Here is a 19,962-nt window from a genome sequence, read left to right as displayed (position 1 = left end):
CAAAGCAGGGACAACATCCTAAACTGTTTTCTTTTTTATTATCAATATGTATGTTTATGACAATAAAACCTAATTTTAATGGGCTTTAAACACAAACAAACAGTGTGATACAGTCATTACTGTCACATCACATATTAAGCGAAATAATCAAATAATACTGCAAACCTACTTAATATTGTTATTAGGGATAAACTGGGAACTTTAAATTGCCTTTCTCTTTCTTTTATTTCTCCTCTTGTAGATTTTGTGAATATTTCATTAAAAAAAAAACTATAAACACTTTTTCCGACGCCATACAAAGTAGTTGTGATTGAGTAAATCGTAGTTTCCCCTTGGTCAGAAATGTTTGTGAGTTTTTCGATGCAACCACTGATGCCAAAGTGAAGGATATTCAAATTCTGCACTTACTGGCTTGAATGTTACGAAATAAACGTACAGAAAACACAATTATGGCAACAACATAACATTTATTGAACCTTTCAACCAGTATTTTTGGTCCAGATTAAAACATCTCAACAACTATTGGATAGATTTTTCCATTATGTTTTTGCACAGACATTCGTGATAGCGAGAGGATAAATCCTAATAACATTGGTGATCCTCTCTTCCTGTATTTCCCCCGATTCTTTCGTGAAATATATCAATATGTACTAATATTGGCACAAGATTTTGTACAACCATTGATCCTACTGCTTATATATCAGTATTACATAGTAAAAAGCATCCTTACAGCAAGCTAGCATCCAAGTATATGTGGAGAACTTTTGACATCAGGCGCCGGTTTCACAAAGATATTTTAGACTGGTCTGTAGACCAGTCATAGATTATAGATTATAGATTATAGATTATATCATAGATTAAAAGAAGCCAGACCGTTTCACAAAAATAATGACCGACTAATTTTAAGCCAAAAAAAAAAAAAAATTAGACACCTTACCTCCAGGCTAACGATGTTACCATGGTAACGGTCAATGACACTTGCACTGAGCAGTACCAACCAACAACAACAACAACAACAACAACAACAACAAACAGGAAAACATAGTTCATAATTTGTGGTTTTCTAACATAGTTATGGAGAGAGCAAAGCAAAGGGAAAGAGTTTTTAGAGACCGCGGCCATTTTTTACCAAATCAGATTTTTTTTTATTGTTACACTCTCCGCAGAAGTAAAACGTCCTTGTAACTACATTTTCCTCTGCGGTAAGTGCGATTCCTCTGTCGGCCATTTTGATTTATTCATCTATTTATTTTAAACAGTAATTTACCCAGAATTCATTGTGCCGCAGACTGGCTTAGGTTAGTCAAAAACCAAACTGCTTTGTGCAGCGGATGAATTCAGACGTCTATCTGAAGTCTGACTATTTGTTATTTTCTATAGTGACAATACACATAGTCAAAGTGTTTGTGCAACCAGCCCCAGATGTGAGCTACAGTATATACAGCTGAAGTCAGAAGTTTGCACTGCCTTAGACAAATACATTTAAACTGAGTTTTGCACAATTCATGACATTTAATCCTAATAAACATTACCTCTCTTATGTCAGTTAGGATCACGACTTCAGTTTAAGAATGTAAAATGTCAGAATAATAGCAGAGAGAAAGATTTGTTTCAGCTTTTATTTTTCTTTTATCGCATTCCCCGTGAGTCAGACGTTTACATACACTTTGATAGTATTTGGTAGCATTGGTCACTCAGACACCTTGACTTTGTTGTCCTTAAATTATTACGCTATGTTTGGGATCATTGTCCATTTTGAAAACCCATTTGAAATCTGTGGAGAGGCTAAAGAAATTGTAATAATGACTTTAACCAAAGTGTATATAAACTTCTGTACTCAACTATACCTTCATAGCTTTAGAGGCATTTGATTACATGTAATAAAAGCATAAAACACATAATGAACCTGTGACTTGGTCTGCTGTCGGTGCTGTTGGGCAGTACGGAGGTTGTGGGTTTGGCTGTTGGTGGCAAACCTGTGGACAAACACACAGTTGACATCAACCACATAAGTATCACCCACCAGTAACTGAAGGTCTTCACTTTATCATATTTACATACACAGAAAAATTTGAAATGTGGTGAGAAAAATGGCAATTAATGAGTGGAGAAAGTCAGAAATACTCATGTATTTGCACACATGTAATTGTGTATGTATATATGTATTTCTTTTTACACTTCACAACTAAAAGTATCATTATTTTTCAGTCATCTAGTAATCCTTTACTGCTCTCGTCTGCTTTGGGGCTCCATAAAGCGAACAAAAAGATAGATCATTAAAAGATTATACTATAACATGAATTTAGCATTTATGTAATTATCTAAAATTTGCTTCTCAAGTCTAACTTATGGATTATTAAGTACTTCCATATATGCATGATTGATGATGGTAGCAAGAGTGTTTTCAAAGTGAGCATGTAGTTGACTGCAAAGGGAGTCAAATCAGAGGTTTAAGTAAAGCAAGAAGAAACAGAGAATAGTTTGAAGTTTGAACTCACTTTTGACAACCACGTTAAACGTGACATTGATATACCCTACATTGTTGCTGACCATACAGATGTACTGCCCTTCATTCTCGGAAGTTACAGATTTGATATAGAGAAGGCTGTGCAGAGAGGTGGAAAGGCGATGTGATGAGTGCATCCAGGAGTATGAGGGGCCGGGGTTCGCCGCAGCCGAGCAGTTCAGCTGTAGAGGGTTTCCTACTGTGACGGTGATCGGATCTGGATGTGATGAACTCTCTAGCTGAGGCTCGTCTGTGTGTCGATTGAGATGGAAGGGGAAGAGACAGGGAGAAATACAGCACTGTCATTAATGCACAAAGCAAACAAGAGCAAAGTACATACAGCCATTAAACCCAGATAGCAAAATAAAATCCGGCCCGTACTTAGCCCACATGCTTCTTCCGGCCCAATATATCCCTGGTTACACACGGCCTGAATCTGGCTCATATACAGCATGATTTTAAGATTCTACTTACACATCTGGACCGAGTCCAACGCAAACACACAGAAAATCGTCCAGCTGTCAGTCAATATTGGAAGATATCACCGAGACTCTGCCCAGATGTGGAAGTATATGGGCCAGACTCGGACAGAGGACCCAGGCGTATGTTGGGCCAAAAGATTCAATTTGCTATCAGGGAAGGAACAGTTTGATAGTTTGGGGAAATACGCTCATTCACATTCTCTCCAAGAGTTAGATGAGAATATTGATACCACTAACATATATGCATATTTGTTTCCATTGTTTATGCTAAGCTAAGAAAAGCGGCTCCTGGCTGTAGCTTCATATTCGCCATCTACATGTGACAGTGGTATCAATCTTCTCAGCTAACTCTCAGCAAGAAAGCAAATAAGCATCGAACAGCTCCTTTAAAAATGGGTATACACTGTAAAAGATGACAACAGGACGACTAAAAGACCAACTGTAGAAAAAATTTTCTTAACCTGTGCATTGTGTTACGTGCTTGTTTTGTTAATTATATTTGTGGGTCTCAAAAAGTCTTTAAAAAAAGCAATAAATTCAGTTCCCTCAACAAAAGGCATGAGAAGGTATTTTTAAGGTTTCTAAGAAGGTTGGTTTGAATCTGTTAAGCCATCAATAACATTTTTTTTGTTGTTGCAGTAATTGATCAATTATATTAGTGGGAATTATATTATATACAGTACATCACAAAAATGTGATGTCAATAATGTCAACTAACTTTATTCTCCCCATTGGTTTGTGACCGTGAACAAGACATTAAATTGCATCATCTGTGGGATGAATGCACACTCACAGTAAACAGTGGCAGTGGCTCTTTGTGATGTCACCAGTGGAGGGAGCTCTGGTCCTTCAGGTCCCAGTTCCAGCTTGGCCTCACACCAGTACTGGAGTCCATTATCTTCTTTTCTGGGGGTGATGCTCAGAGAGAAGATCTCAGTCACTGGTTTCTTGTGTGTGTTGTTGGACTGTAGTTGAGTCAGTGCTGTTTGTCCTCTGTAGAACGTCACACTGAGCTTTTCAACAGGAGCAACGTTCTGTACTTCACACTGCAGAGCGTAGTCATGGCCCATGAACATCGGCCCAGTGTGATTAAGAAAGCTGATGGAGACACGGTCTGGAGGCTCTGTGGAGACAAACAGAGAGAGATGTAGACACACAGGCGTACAAAGCAAGCCAGAGCTGACCAGCTGAGTATAAATCCTGTTAACAAATAATAAAGGAAACCATCACTGATATTCTTTAGATTAGGTATTTTGGTAAACACAAAGTTAACTTACTGTACACAGTTATAGGCAGGGTGGTGCAACACTGGTGATTAGTAGTATCATTAGTAAAATAGCACATTGTATTTGTGTCCCATTCAGTCATCTTTTCAACCTTCCATACAATTGTGGTTCCATTAATTGTATGGCTTCCCAGAGCTCTTTCCAAATTATAAATGTTTTTTGAGCAGGGCTCGCACACGGAGCATCTGGCAGAGGTTGCATCACCATACTTCACCACCAGTCTGGAAGGAGTGAACTCAGGTTTCTCTGCACAGCTTGGATCTGTAAGAAAGACATGAAAGGCTGTTATCCTATTTAATTATAATAACCATATAGTGCACCTTGAATGAACAATATCCATATAAAAATAAAAAACACTTTTGTACATTCTAATTTTACACAAAGTAGTTATGCTGTCTACGTTTTCATTTATCCCAGATATTTGATTGTCTCTCATCAATTAATCAATTTATTTATTCTTTCAATTAATCACTTTGTTACTAATTCAATAAACAAGATGCTGTAAATCTATTATGTAATGAGCAAATAATAATTAGTGACCTATTTTCTACCACTGTCACAAATAATAATAATAACTAGAAAATTCCAGGGAAATTTTGAGTGCCACGGGGGCTACTGCAGGGATGAGTACATGATTTATTTCCAGTGTTCAAAAGTCACCCTGATCATATTCTGGTTTTGAGAAATGTCTTGATATAAAAGACTCTGGTATAAAACAATGTCACATCCCTCCATCATGTATTATGTGGGAAATATCTCATATTCTGTGTTGTTGTTTTTTTTATAAAACAAGAGGCAACATGTCTTCAAACTGGCATTTAAAGGGTTAAAAATCCTGAAAACTAATAAACATTTGGTAGGTTTGAGCAGAACTGAAGTGGTTTAAGAGATTTATGCAAAAAAAGCAGAAAAAAATATTGATATATGATGATTTTATAGCATTTTCTTTGTGTGTCCTTTTTTGGACGCGAGGAACCCCAGAGGATACAAAATGTGTTACCGGTGTATAATAGACCTGTAACAGTAACTGACATTAGATTTTAAAAATATTTCAAAAAAGACACTTTCTTGCAGAAATCCATACCTTCAGCTGTAACACAGCCAAAATGATCAGCAAATCAAAAAAGAAAAGTGAAGAAAATGTCCAAAAAAGGACAGAGGGACCCCTGAGGGTTAATAAATCCCATGAACCGCTATTATGTTTTTTTCGGTGCTAAATTTAACGTTACTGTGGAGGAGAGCAACGCGACTAGAAGTGACAGCGAGAGAGGGCTAGTAGCTTCTCCTCTCCTCTGTCTCAGCGGAGACCGTCACAACTTCATTCACTCTTTTAACAAAACAAAAAAAAAAGCAACGAAGGAAGCAGTAAATGGACTTACATATTTAAGACCTAACTAAATGTAATTTAAGACCTAACCTGCGGCTAATGTAAAGCTAGCGGAGCTTGGAGAGTTGGTTATCTGGTTGCTAGGCGCACGCACGCACGCACACAGGTCAGGAGCTGCCGTTGCCATGGCAATGTGAAAATCTGCCCAGAATTTGGCTTCTACATGGCTTCAAACAACTGCAAATTATGAGAAAACCGTTACTTCTTTTCAAAAACCGAAAAGACCGTGACAGACACTGAAGCCAGAAGTTTCTCACAGTCTCTATTTTATTCAGATATTCCTTAAAATGAGTGAGTAAGCTCAGTGCGAAGACAGAGTGAGATTATTTTGAAAAAAAAAGACGATTACATTAGGTGTCAATGAGAGTGAGACAGGTATTGCTGCCGGACTCGGCACCCCCGTTTAAATTTTGTGCAGACCCTGCCTGTCAAAGTTACATTTTATGAATCCCAACAACTGTCTACATTTTCAGAAAGAATTATTTGTCTCCTTTTTAAGGTTTGGCCATGAGCTCGAGTTAAAAATAAAAATAAAGGTTATTTTTTACTGCTTCACGCACTCTAGCCAACTGACGCTGTCACTCTAACTTTGAAGAAAAAGTGATTTGCACTCCTCCTTTGAGTGCTCACAGTTTGAAAAGTTTACATGTTATGTAAAAACAGTTCATGTGTTTTTGAGAGAGCAGAAGTTTTCCTCCGTTTTATAGTTTGAATCACATTTCTACGTGCAGGTATGAGAGAGCTGGGTGACTCAGAAAAAAGGTGAAATTTTGTGGGTTTCTAAAGAAAATTCCAATGCATTCCTAATGCATTATTTATTCCCAGTAATTTGGGAATAACTTTGGGAAAAATTGGAATTTTAACACCAAAAGTCGTAGCACGTCTTTCGGGAACAAGACGCACATTTTGATGTATATGTATATCCGCCCCGAGGCACTCCTCTAGAATAGCTGAGAGGAGGAGCTGAGCACCCGTGGCACTAATAATAATAATTGCTTTCTTTACAAGAACAAAATAAGTGCCAACGTGAAATCCAGAGGAATGAATACCCAAATGAATCACAAAAATAACAGTATTAAAACATGTCCTGAATTGTAAAGGTGCTTTCAGCCCCTTTTTTTTTTCCAAAAACAACCAGTACAGATCATCATTGTAATAATTAATAATTAAAAAACTCATTTATACAACAAATAGCCTGATGACAATAAAAGGCAGATTACAGAGGGAAAACTCTTCACTTACCACAACTGGAGACATGGAAGTCACGCAGAGAACTCATCAGAAAAACCACCGAAAGAACCAAAAACTTTCTTTCCATTCTCATAAGATAGAAAATGAAAATCACCAAACATGAACCCTGAAGACGGTCAGAGTGAATGCACTATATAAATTCAGTCCCTCGATTTAATGGTCTATTGTAGTAGAACAATGTTGGCACCGCAGCCTGTTTTTACTACACACGTCCTCTCTTTTTCAGTTATGTCCTCAAAGTTGGAAACCTGTGAAAGTGAAAGTGACATTATTCAGTTTAAGATCACGACCTCCATTTGAGAACCAGGCTAGACGTGTTTATAGACCCTCCCTAAACCGCTCCCAATGCATATTAAAAGGTACTTCACAACAATGGTTCTCAAACCTTTTCTCATCCAGGATCCCTGAACTGACACGAATTAGACCCACAGACCCACCTCTGATTAGATTTTTGCTTTTAGATGTTTTATTACAGAAAGTGTTTGAAACCCATGATCCAAACAGTCATACACTCTGTCTTTGTTTTACTAATAGATGGAATCACAATGAGAAAAAAAGATTCCCCTTTTTGCTGGGGACCCGCAGGAAACACAGTGGAGTTGTCATTGGACCATTTGGATGAAAGCTGTCGTCACTTCATCTTATCCTCAGAGACGTTTGAGTTAAATTGTGTCATAATTAGTGTATGTTTTTGTAAAATAAGGCCAAAAATGGATTCTGTGATGTCACAGTGACCATGAACTTTGATCACCACTTTGATCAGTTCATGTTTGAGTCCAAATGGACATTTTTGGCAAATTTGAAGAAATTCCCTAAAGATGTTAATGAGATATTGCGTTCACAAGAATTCGACACTCAAAATTAATAATTAATGATTAATAATCTCTGCAGCTCAATTAGTAAGACTCTGATAGAAAATATCTCCCATGAAATCTCTGGATTATCCAGTATAATTCATATCAATTTTGAATGTTTCAAGTACCACAAACAAAACACTATTCACCTCCATCGTAGCCTATTGGGGTTACAGCAGAGATCTTTTTGCTTGCATTAAATTGAAGCTGTGTGTTAATATCTAGGTAATGTGTCTGTATTTGGGAAGATGCCAGTGGTATCTATTTAAGGAAGTCCATAGACGCACGCCCAGAGACAACAGTCTCATGTGGTAAAAACTGAAAGTTTGGTACTTCAAGGATACAGAGCAGAGGAAGCTGACCCCAGATCAACTGGAGAAAGATAAGAACATTCCTCAACTTCCTGCGGATATAAGTCGTTTCCTGACACCCATTACTGTGATTACTGGACAAAGTCATGCTCACCACTCCACTCTCATTTACTCCTCAACAGTCCTTATACACTACCCACTGCATTATTCTTAAAGTCTCCGTTTTTAACATATTCTTATGTTGCTTCACCCTCTCAAGTTCACACACAAGAAGACAGGACTCCATATAGGAGCAGAAATATTGGAGGTTTTCTGAGACCAGTGTGAGTGCACTGGAAAAGAACAGCTTCAGAGGGTGGTGTCATGTTTACTAACTTCAGAAGCGTTAAGGGAATTGTAGGTTGCAGTATGTCACTGATTACAAGAACAAGCTGTGCAGACACCAGCAGCCAAACCTCCTCAGTAGCCAAGTACAAATTTGAGGTATTTGTACTTAACTTTCAGAGGGAAATAATGTACTTTTTAGTTACTTCACCAATTAAGATTTTTGCATATAAAACAGGACGAGGTTATAAAATATCATCCTTTTTAATAAAATAAACTACCCAACAATATATACAAGTATAGCTGAAACAATTAGCTGATTTAAGAAAACTTTCCAAACATTTCATGGTTCCACCGTCTCAAATGTGAGGATCTGCTGCTTCTCCTTTTAGTTATTTGAATATTTCTTTAAATGTATTTGTAATACTTTTGACGTTTGAGCTAAAGAAGGTTTGTGAAGGTGCAGAATACATCACCTACTTGTGCATTCTGATCCTTTTAAATGAAAAATCAGGTTGAACTTACAGTGGATGCGTTTTCTTCAGCAGGTCCTTCAGAGGTCTCCTCACCTTGAGTCCACATACAGACAGGTGACATAATAAAAGGAAAACCTGAATGAATGAATAAAGAATCATGACAAACACAGATGCTTCGGTACAGGGCATGAGGGAATGGTTTGACTGAGTGGTTAAATGACCTCAGCTATCTCATTGAGTTGGTCAGTGGTCAAAGCTCATTAGCTGGAGGTTAGTACATATGACACTCCCCTGATACTAGTGCACTGCACAAGTATGAGCACTATGGAGCAATGTTTTGATGAGTCGGCCCCCTGTTTTGTTTTTATCTTGTGCAGCTGCATGAATGCCTGCGCACCTCACACAGGTAACAAAATACAGATTCCCGCTGCTAAATTCATGCTACTCCGCTCTACTCCGTCTACACTAGGCTGGCTGGAAAAAAAACAGTCTGATAAATCCAACACAAATACATTATTGGCAAAAAAGGAGAGCATCAGCAAACTAAGGGATGTTATCCATGAAAACAGGATGGGAATCAAGTGTCATGGCACAACCTGCATCAAGTCCAACACCCACTGAGATCATATTTGGCAGATTAACCAGATCAACAGTTGTATTCTTCCAATAAAATCATGAGGCATGTTGCTTCAAAGTAACCCTGCCAAGAGGAAATTCACATCACCCTTCCTGAGTGGAACAATACCTTAAAAATTTCACTACCAAAACACCCCCACTTTGCTGCAACACAAAAGTCAAGAATGTAATGTGATGCATTTTTATTTATAATTTTAAATTAGAGTACAAAAAACTGACCACAAAAAAAAATTATTTTTAATTTTAGAACAAAAATAACAACAAAAAGTACAAAGAAATCCCTGTTCTGTAAAACCAGAATTGATGACATGACACTTTTTGTAAAATCACATTATTTAGGTTTCACAACGGCCTGATACAACTTTTTACTCAGCTTCTTGAAGCTTCAACTTCATCAGCCTTATCGTGTACCTAACCTGATGCCAGGTCAAGCCAGGTAAGATCACGCGCAGGTCGTGTGAAGTGGATGAAGACTTTCACGGTATACAGTAGTTCCAGTGACGTTCGTTGGGTAACACCTGGCTGAGCCGCAGGCAGCAGCTGATGGTGGGCTCATAAAACACTGTATCTGGCTCCTCAATCTTCACGTCCGTCTCCTTTCTTGTCTGGTGCACGGAGCGAGTGAACAGTGAGGGCTTAGGACCTTTAACCAGAGTTTTCTTCGTCACGCAGCCCATGTCTATAAGTGCCTACAGAGGAGGGAGGGAGGGTGATACATCAGTCTATTTTTTTTATTCAGTGAATTGTGTATTGTATAAACATAATTGAAGGTTTAAATATTATTATTATCTTAATAGCATTAACAAAAACTTCCCAATCATCACTTCAGCCATGAAGTTGCCCAACTGAATATTCCCACATCACTTAAACGCAGCAAGAAATAAAGACGCATACACAAATGAAGGTCTTTGTACAGAGGAACAAAGGGGAGGAAGCACCAGTAGAAAATCTAATATTTGACCTTCAGTGGTAAATTCAGGCATTTGTAAACCTGGTTTTAACAGTGTCACTTGATTACTGTCAAACAAATATTGAACAGTTATCAATGACAGCAAGGACACACAAATATTGGGAGTGGAAAGAAGTTATCATCCACTTAAGAGAATTCCTGAAACTTAAGTCAAATAAAATACGTATGTCCACATACTACGTCTGTGAAAACACATTCAAGAGACGTGACAACCACACTGCTGATCGATGTTAAACTATTGTCAACAAAACTCAACCTTCCCTGACGTTTTCACTCTCAACGCTTTCTTATAAAGTGAGAACTGAAATACTTTTAATGTGAAAATTCGTGAGGAAGTGTTGAGTTTCATTCATGGTAGTTTAACGGGGAAAAGGAAAAGTGCTGCTGCACAAAGTGGGATAAGGACTGTGGAAATGGAAAACACAATGAATTTATGAAAACAACACATTAACCGAGGACCAGGAGGCTGGTTTTCTCTACCACTCTTTCAGAGTATTGAAAGTATTGTAAAATAAAACATCAGAGTATTTCTGTTTACCTGCATGAGGTCCAGCACCGCCATTGGCTGCAGCACATCTTTGTAATGTTCCACCAGCGTCTGCAGTGTGAGTCCGGGTCGGGACATGATGTGGTAAAGAGTGGCCTCCAGCATGCCCTTACACACCTGCCGGTTCAGCGTACCATCCACCATGCGCCACGGCCGGCTGATGAAACTCACATTTTCACTGTGTGAGGTTGATGATGACAGTGATGGAGACAGAAAGAAAAAGGAGATTAGATACAGGAAAGGAAAATGCACGGTTAACTGCAATAAGATTATTGGGATCACAGTCTGTACTTACTCAACATTAAGGGGAGAGCATGCGTCTTCATCTCTTTCAGCATGTATACGGTCCTTTCTGACTCTCTGCTCTCTCTCTTCTTCCTGTCCCTCCTCAGTTTCCATCTTCTCTCGTCCAGCACCCTCCTTCGCTTCCACTTCATGGTGCGTCTGTTTTCCTCCCTCCTCTTCTTTCGAATCCAGCTGTTTGTCTCCACTTCCCACATCTGCACTCTCTTTCTGCTTTTCCAGCTGTGCTTCCTCGTTCAGTTTCTCTCTTGTTAAATCGCTTGACCCTCCCTCCACCTCCTCTTTGTCTTCGCTCTCTTGTCTGTCCACAGCAGGTTTTTTGGCTGGTGGTTCCTCTGCTGCGTGTTGGCCTTCTAGCCTGGACCTCTTGCGCATGAAGGGGATGTGGTGCTCATTCTCCAAAAATGGGAGTTTGTCAGATGTGAAGCGTGACTGGGACCATTGCTTGGTGTTTACAGTCAGCAGCCACGGTTCAGCGTGCTGTGTGAGCACCCAGCGGACACCCAGACCCCCAGCTTTCACCACCTGGCCTTCTTCTTGTAACTCCTGGAGCAAAATAAAACAAAAAAAAACATCAGATCAGACAACCTCTTTCAACACAGAGAAAGAAGAATCATTCATTTCAATGTCCTCTACATGGATCATCAGCTGGTGAGGATGCTGACTTTCTCATTTGCGACTTTAGCCTCAGTCTCTCAGGATTATATCATGTAGCCACCAAGTGCATATTAAAAGACCCTTTTACCAGGTTCTCCTTTTAAAATGGGCAAAATGATCTGGAGTCTGCTGGAGAGTTTTCAGCCAACTCATGGAGTTAGCATTAATCAGCTGGCTAGCTACAGCTGCTAACATCCGTTAGTGACTGCTCTTATTTTAGCCAACAAACGGTGGTTATCAGCCAGAAGCAGCTTTTGTTTACTTCTGTGTAAAACCAACGGACCATTGTTTCAAATATTACTACGTATTCCAAGTTGTAAATCTGCCGCTGTTATCATTTGACAGGTTTCCATTTTTCATCCATGAGAATATCTGGAGCTGGGAGAATACACATAACACAACCACAACCGTCTGTGGAGCCAATTCCTCAGCCAGGTGTCACAGCGATGACGCCACTAAAAGAGCTTCAGTCAAACCTCAAACGAACAGAATAATTTCTGTTTGTTGGTGCAAACTTTAAGTCACAAGCTTCATGTATGTTATGATTAACTCGTTAAGTTTTTCATGATATTTCATCTGGGTTTTTTCATATGACTAGAAAGCTTGACAGACGTAGCAACAACAAGTAACAGGGTATTGTGACTTGAACGTTACAACAAGTCCAGTCCAGTTCTTTAACAGCTATGCTTGTGTTTACCTTCATGTACTGCTGCAGGCTCCTGGTGCGTCCGGACCGTGGCTCCTCCAGGTGTGTGTGAGCCTGGTAGAGATCATGCACGTCCAAACCATTCTGACCAGCTTCATATAAGCTCCTCCTCAGCTGAGCCCACGCTTCTATATCCTGAGGAGTGTATCCTCTTTGCTGAATCAAGAGCCTGTCACACTCCTCCACACTGTGGGAAGAAGAGGAGGAGGGGGAGCAGACGGTGTAGGTGAGGATGGGGGGCAGCAGGGATGGACCACATTTAGTCAGGTCCAGTGGGGGACAGTCTATAAATGAAAGAAAAAAGGAAATCAAGAATTATTTTTTGCAGATCAAAAATCTGTTTGTACATCTGTTGAGTGTTTTGATACTTACTCTCCATAGTGAACATGTTGTGAGCAGGCGTGCTGCGCAGCTGCAACTTCATAATGCACGACTCCACCACAATGTTGTCATTGGTGTTGAGGTTACGTAGTTTGACTAGAAACAAAACAAAACAAATTTTTTGACAAATCTGAATAGGACTGCGACCAACAGTTATATTCACTGCAAATTTAATTTAATTGCAAATTCAAATCAATGAATTATTGACCATCAGTCCAAAACCCTAAGATATTAATTTTAACTGATGTAAATTTGAGACAAACTCTCACATTCAAGAGGCTAAAATCAGATTACTTCTTGATAAACAACTTTTCAATTATTAATCAATTGTCAAAATTGTAATCTTCTGTCGATCAACTAATTAATTATTGACTATTTGTTTCAGCTCCTGATCTAAATATACAAAAGAGCACACTTGTCTGTAAATCAAGAACTCCAACACTTTGGGTTGTGTTCCCGTAAAAAAATAATTTATGGATGTATATAATAGCTTTTAAAAGAGGGATTATCTTGTTAATATGTATTTAATATGTTTCACCATTTCATCACCTACGTTACTGTTACACTTGTTGTCCAAGGTCAAATTAAGTTGCTGAAAACCAAACTTTGCTTTCTTCCATCCACCAGGCATAAGACAAATTTACACATCATATATCTACAGAAAACATTCAGCTACAAAGTAGAAAGGTGAAACTGTACCTATGCCTGGGCAGCAGTATCCTCGCATCATCAGGTAGTTGGTGTGTGAGGCCTGATGTGCCTTCACCTCCAGCTTCTTTCTCCCCTCACACTCCTCACCGTCGTAATCATCGTCATCCTCTTCCTCCAGTGCTGCCATACTAAAAGGCCACAATTCCCCTCAAGTTAGATTTTCAAAGAAATCTGAACAGATTAAGGCTGAAACTAAATTATTTTCTGATTCAATCAATCAATTAATGATAATACAGAAATGCCAGTATTCAATTCACTGTCACAGAAAAGCTGCAACTATTCACATCTGAGAAACTGTAACCCTGAATTTCTGGCATTTTTGCTCGATAAATCAACTGATTAACTTTCTGTCAGTCAAGCTGTTGATTAATTGATAACAGTTCCGGTTTAATTCAATTGTATTTGTATAGCGCCAAATAACATAACCAATACACATTATCTCAAAGCACTTTACTGGGTAAGATCAAAGTCAAGAGAGGGAAGCAAGAGAGACCAGGAACAGCTTTATATAATGATTGTTGATTGTTACAGCAAAAATAATAATAATAATATTAGTAAAAAAGTTCTTATGTGGTGCACAAAACATGCAACACTAATTCCACTACAGAGAGTACAACGGCGAGTATGTTTTTTGTAGGTGTAGTATATAAAAAAAAAACTTGATTAGAAGTTATTGTAGGCATATTTTAATAAAATAATAAAGCCATGTCATGAATGAAGAACTAATAACATGAACAGTGTCTCACCTCTTGACCACATCGTTGTCCACCAGGTTGCTGTCCACCACCACCATCTGTTTGGGTATGGACACGTACACACTCAGCAGCCCCAGAGACATCAGGCTGAGACTGATCACACAGGCGCCACCTGAAGAGTCCAGAGAGAACTGCAGCATGTCAGACACATCCGGAGGATCCTCTGGGACTTTGGGTGCTGTGTTCGAAGCTGCAGCCTCTACTGATGGCTCTTCTTTGGGCAGATGATCGTCTGTCTGCTCCCTGCTGGACGGATCTTCAGCAGAGGAGGCTGTGAGGCAATCTCCTGCGTTTAACTGTTCATCTGTTTTGTTCATCACCTCATTGTTCATGTCTACATCCATCAGCTTTTCGTCTCCTTTCACTTGTCTTTGGTCGTTCTCTCCTTCCTTTGTAGACTCAGTATTTGGTTGTACCTCAGGTTGACTCTCTGGTCTGCCTTCAGCCTTTCCTCCGCTTTGTTTTTCTTTTCTTTTAGACCCTGTTTTTCTCTCCAACCCTCCATTACTGTTCTCTGACCTGTTTTCAGTTTCATGGTGAAACACAGTAAGAGGTCTGTCGTCTCTTGTCCCGTTGTTAATGATATTCCTCAAGAAGCGGAAGGAATCGGTGCACAGCGAGTGAGGAAAACGCCATGAAAAACATCTGTATGGGAAACAGCGGGAGAGTAATTTTGATTGATTGATATAATTCAACTGTGAGGTTTGAACATGTGTTAGAAAAGAAATGTACAGAGGTGAAAAAAGAGTTTGAAAATACCAGAAAGAAATGGCAACAATTTCCTTAAAGTTTTTAGTTTTCATCATATTATTCTGATTTCATACGTCTGCTACAGAAACTACCATTTAAAACACCACCTTCCTAAAAGAGTTTCTAAAACTGCTTTTAAATCCCACATGTTAATACAATAAGGTTATTCACTGATTAGATGCCTGTTAAACCACTTACACTCTCTAATAATCAGACACTCTAATCCTGACCTTTTGTTTTCCTCGTGTGACTTAAGGTATTCAATTTCTTTTAAATTTTTTGTTCGTCTTTACAGCTGGGAAAATATGAAGGCAGCTGGAAAATGACAAAGCAAAACTGAGGTGAAATTGTATTGAGATGGTATTGCACTGTATAAGATGCTTAAAATCAAAATAAAACCTAAATTTAATTGCTCTTCCATAAGCCGTAGTTCATCAGTAACTGACCGTACACTATACATTCAATATGCACAGTTTAGTACAACAGTCCTGTAATAAATCCTCCTTCAGGAAGGTTACAACTTTCTGTTTTTGTTGAAACTGTTTGATCATTTTGGAGGCTGCAGTCTGTGGTGGAATTGTACTGCATGATACTATTGTTTAATAGAATAATAGAAAGAGTTTCTATTCTATTTTTATATCAATGTCGATAAGATAAATAAGAGAAACACATTTCTTAGACTGCATTAGTTGAACTAAAAACTGAATTCATGATCATTTCCTGTCAATAAACCACAGATGAAAAACTAACTCTGGCGCAACACATCAAACGGCAGCATCTATCTTCACATGGTCCCTTATGATCAAATCAAATCAAATGATACATGATAGAACAGTGGGGTTTTGCAAGCTTCAGTGATGGAAGTAATTATGAGTAATGACCTGTAGTAGGACTGGGACAGCTGGTAGGACATGGGCAGGATGGGAAGCGCTCGGTTCTTCTTTGGCCCAAATGGCTGATTGACACGACGGCGGTTAACCAGACCTCTCTTCCTGCATTGTATGAAGACTTGGCACAGCAGCTCCTGGTTGTACCTACTGTACATGTGGAAGGTCTAAGAGCAGAGACAGAGCAATCATAAGTCTGCGAGTGTTTTGTGTTTGCGAGTGTAGAAGGAGAGGAGAGATGAAAAGGGCAGCTTTAAAAAAGCAGCTCGTAATTTTTCACGGTGGTCTGTTTTATTGTTGAATGCTGTATTGATAAACTTTGTGAACAGAGGAATGAAACGGAAGTTACCTGAAAGGATCTGGACGACTTCATCTGACAGTTGGTCATGGCCAGAGTGCTCTGGATCAAGTTATGCAACACTATGGCGTGAATGTCGTCTGTGCTGCAATGGACAAACGCACACATACAATTAACTGCCACCATAAGAATCCAAATACATTCAACAGAAATAAAACAAAAAATCAAACTGAATCGTTACCTGTTGAGAGCATCTTTGCTTGAAACCCACTTTCCATTGTCTATTGTGGAAACCTTAAACCTGTAACACACACATACAGCACACTGTTACATTACACGCTACACTCAGCTACGTGTCTGAAGCCGGCACATCCAACCTCCTCCTTTTCTTACCGCGAGAAGAGCTGCTGTTTCGTGTCAGGCATGGTCATATCACGAGTGCTCATGACAGTGCTGAACTTCTGCCTGAGAAGCCTGGCGTACTCTGAGAAAGCTTCTGCGCAATCCTAAAACAACACAGACGGAAATATTCAACTGTGAAGTCATAAAGTCAGTAACAAAACAGCAACAACAACAAAAGAAAAACCCACCTCTGGTTTATCAGGATCACCAGGTTTCTTCTCCTCCAACAGTTTCATCAGAGATTTGTCCTGGTACACCTCAGCCAGACAGATCCTGCGGCGCACAACTTTGGATGAGTGACACTTCAGGAAGTGCTTAAAAGTGTTTTAAAGCGTGTCTGAATCTGTAGCCACCTGTAGTTCAGAAGCGTCTGAGGATTTTTGAGGATGTATCGCGAGCGACGTCCGACAGCAACCGATGTTTTATCCATCGACATCTCAAACTCTGCGTGGAGCAGGTCTCTCACACCACAGTGAGGTATGAAGGGCCTTTTCAACTGCAACACATCAACAATATACTCTATGTTTCCTTTGCAACAGCTAAATAAAGGATAAATAGTAGTAACACAAGAAGAGACCTAATTATATATATAATTATATTTATAATTAGGTAAGACAAAGAGTTTATTGTAATGTTACATTACTGACCTTAGACTAAAAAAACATATAATGAATCATAAAAAATAAAACCCAACTAATCCAAAGATGTCTATGCTAAATGTACTCACCTGTGTTTTTTAAGTGTGTGTGTGTGTGTGTGTGTGTGTGTGTGTGTGTGCGTGTGCGTGTGTGTGCGTGTACCTTGCTGTTGAGCAGGTGTGAGGCCACGCTGCAGAGCATCATCAGTGAGTCTTCCTGCACAGACCAGTAGACTCGTTGTCTGGTCATCATTTTCAAAGCTCGGTGGTCCGCCTCGTCGTGGGCAGGGGTGCGCTTCTTTGGCTCTTTAAGGCAAAACAACAAACACGCACACAGACTGTCAGCTTTCCTTTTTCCAGTCCATCAGACACATGCGTTTACTTTCATGTTTAGGTGTCCTGCACCTTTCTTCTTCTTGCGTGGGACCTTGACAACCTCCTTCTTGCTTCTCTTCCTCTTCTGTCTCTTTCCACCGACCACCCTCTGGTTTCTGCTAGCAGGCTCTATATCCACCTGGTTACGAAGACACAAGTACGAGAAACATTGTTTGAAGCCTCTGCTCTTTGTTCTCATCTGCAGGGGTAAACAAAACCTCACTAACCCAACATTGTTTAAAAATAAGTGCAAGTCTATTACTCTCCACTACTAACACTTTTTGAGACAGGGCATGTGAGCAAATTCTTATAACATTCGGGGCAACCAACCGTGCTCACTGCTGAGTGACATTGATCATAACAGACTCATAATGGATTGAAACAGATGGTTAATTGTTTTGAAAATGACATCTTCAGTGTAAATAGCTCCTTTAACATTGTTATTGTCATTTTCTAATTAGGTAAATATCGGAACAAGAAATTGTACTTGCTGGAGCCGACACAGCTGCAGTTAAAGCAGACAAAACTGTTTATTACAAGCGATGTACCGATAAATAAAACAAAATTATAATAATAAAATAATGAAATAAAAAATGATAGAACCTTATACCTCTACATTTTCTAACAGCAGTGGTCGCTTGGTGGTCACATATCGAGGTGTAGTCATTCCTCCTGTTAAATAGACGTATAAAAACTATGTCATTGATGAGTAAGATAACAGTGACAGTGACAGTGCGGCTCTAATGGCTCTTCTCTCTCCTCAAAGCCAACACAAGAGTGTGCCGCAACACAAGATTGAAATTAAAATAGCTGCATAATGACAGCATCAATGAGACTCTAATACAGTGTTGTACCCGTATCCATTCATCTGTTTTAGGGATTGTTAATGCTGGATTAAAGCAAGAAGTCGACTTGTCACACAGAGCTATGAAAGCTTTGTTACGACTGGACACAGAAATTCATTATGTTCAAAGTGACTCACCAGCTTTAAGAGCAATCCTGAGAGCATTCTTACTCAGCAAGCTCTTCAGTCTGATTTTGTTTTCCTTCGCTTCCAAACCGGTTGAGCTCTTAAAAAAAGAAAACAAACAAACAACTGATACATGTGCCCAAAATGCCAAAAGCACACAAACACACACTGTCCATGTTCACCTGTGTTTTGTATTATTTACCGGTTTGACAGAAAGTAGGTGATTCGTCCACAACCAGTTCCTTTTAAGATGAGCAAAAAATTCAGAGTCCAGACCTCCTGCTCCTTTACCGTCTCCTGGTATCGACCCGTCATCACACACCTCACGACTGCCCCTGTGTGTGTGTGTGTTTGTGTGTGTGTGTGTGTGTGTGTGTGTGTAGAGAAACATAATAACATCACTCACACTTCTAAGTAACACACTGGTGGTGATCTGCATTTGTAAAGTTTAGCATAGAAGGAAAAACTTAAATTTCATGTTCCTTGAGTTCACTATTATTTTAAACCTGAAAAAAAAGAAAAACAAAGCGGAAAAGAGGAAAAGTAGAAAAAGTCTCACTGCACTTACTTTAGCAGGTTTGCCATTCCTACAAACACGTTGCGGTCTTGCACAAAAGAAGGAGCAGAGTCGTCATCTATCACGTTTCTCTTACTACGGATTACCCCTAAAAAACAAACAAACAAAGAGACAGACACGTCTTACAAAGGTGACATTATATTTTTCCATATGGTTGCCAGCGCTGTGAGTGATTCTGCTTTTATAAATGTGTGTGTGTGTGTGTGTGTGTGCGCATGTACCCAGTGGTGTATTGAGGCAGACACACATCAGGTCGAACCAGTAGTTTTCAACATCCTCATGAGTGTTGAATGTGTACTGGCGCCTCTCGAACGGTTTGTCAGATAACTCTGTGACCAGCCAGTAGTGAGGTTCAGCGTTGGTGGTGTCAACGATGGTGGCGTGACGTTTCAGGTACACAAACACCTTTATATAAAGATATGAATGGAGAATTCAATTAAAACGTTCATGCTTTATTCAAAGCACACGCTATAAATATTCTAAATTGTGTATAGACACATTTACAGATATTGATATTTGTATG

General features: G+C 39.3%; 1 protein-coding gene across 2 annotated transcripts in view; it reads right to left on the bottom strand.

Moving 5' to 3' along the window:
* Positions 1-447: 447 nt before the first annotated feature.
* LOC130166796 (general transcription factor 3C polypeptide 1-like) overlaps positions 448-19,962 on the bottom strand; it is a 29,484-nt gene continuing 9,969 nt past the window's right edge. For both annotated transcript variants that reach the window (XM_056372562.1, XM_056372564.1), the window contains exons 21-44: positions 19,661-19,844; positions 19,431-19,527; positions 19,065-19,197; positions 18,875-18,962; positions 18,503-18,564; positions 17,923-18,031; positions 17,681-17,823; positions 17,234-17,376; positions 17,069-17,153; positions 16,872-16,984; positions 16,720-16,779; positions 16,530-16,623; positions 16,175-16,347; positions 14,535-15,188; positions 13,777-13,916; positions 13,069-13,173; positions 12,688-12,980; positions 11,326-11,879; positions 11,022-11,208; positions 6,904-10,202; positions 4,266-4,535; positions 3,782-4,111; positions 2,499-2,756; positions 448-1,976 (exon numbers count right to left, since the gene is read on the bottom strand). In XM_056372562.1, coding sequence (XP_056228537.1) covers positions 9,990-10,202; positions 11,022-11,208; positions 11,326-11,879; positions 12,688-12,980; positions 13,069-13,173; positions 13,777-13,916; positions 14,535-15,188; positions 16,175-16,347; positions 16,530-16,623; positions 16,720-16,779; positions 16,872-16,984; positions 17,069-17,153; positions 17,234-17,376; positions 17,681-17,823; positions 17,923-18,031; positions 18,503-18,564; positions 18,875-18,962; positions 19,065-19,197; positions 19,431-19,527; positions 19,661-19,844 — 3,630 coding nt within the window. In that variant the 3' untranslated portion in view covers positions 448-1,976; positions 2,499-2,756; positions 3,782-4,111; positions 4,266-4,535; positions 6,904-9,989. The remainder of the gene's footprint in view (positions 1,977-2,498; positions 2,757-3,781; positions 4,112-4,265; positions 4,536-6,903; positions 10,203-11,021; positions 11,209-11,325; positions 11,880-12,687; positions 12,981-13,068; positions 13,174-13,776; positions 13,917-14,534; positions 15,189-16,174; positions 16,348-16,529; positions 16,624-16,719; positions 16,780-16,871; positions 16,985-17,068; positions 17,154-17,233; positions 17,377-17,680; positions 17,824-17,922; positions 18,032-18,502; positions 18,565-18,874; positions 18,963-19,064; positions 19,198-19,430; positions 19,528-19,660; positions 19,845-19,962) is intronic.

This window comes from Seriola aureovittata, chromosome 3, assembly GCF_021018895.1.
Source record: "Seriola aureovittata isolate HTS-2021-v1 ecotype China chromosome 3, ASM2101889v1, whole genome shotgun sequence".
Classification (NCBI taxonomy): domain Eukaryota; kingdom Metazoa; phylum Chordata; class Actinopteri; order Carangiformes; family Carangidae; genus Seriola; species Seriola aureovittata.
Note: the sequence above shows the minus strand (reverse complement) of the source record. Positions and strands in the feature narration are given on the sequence as shown.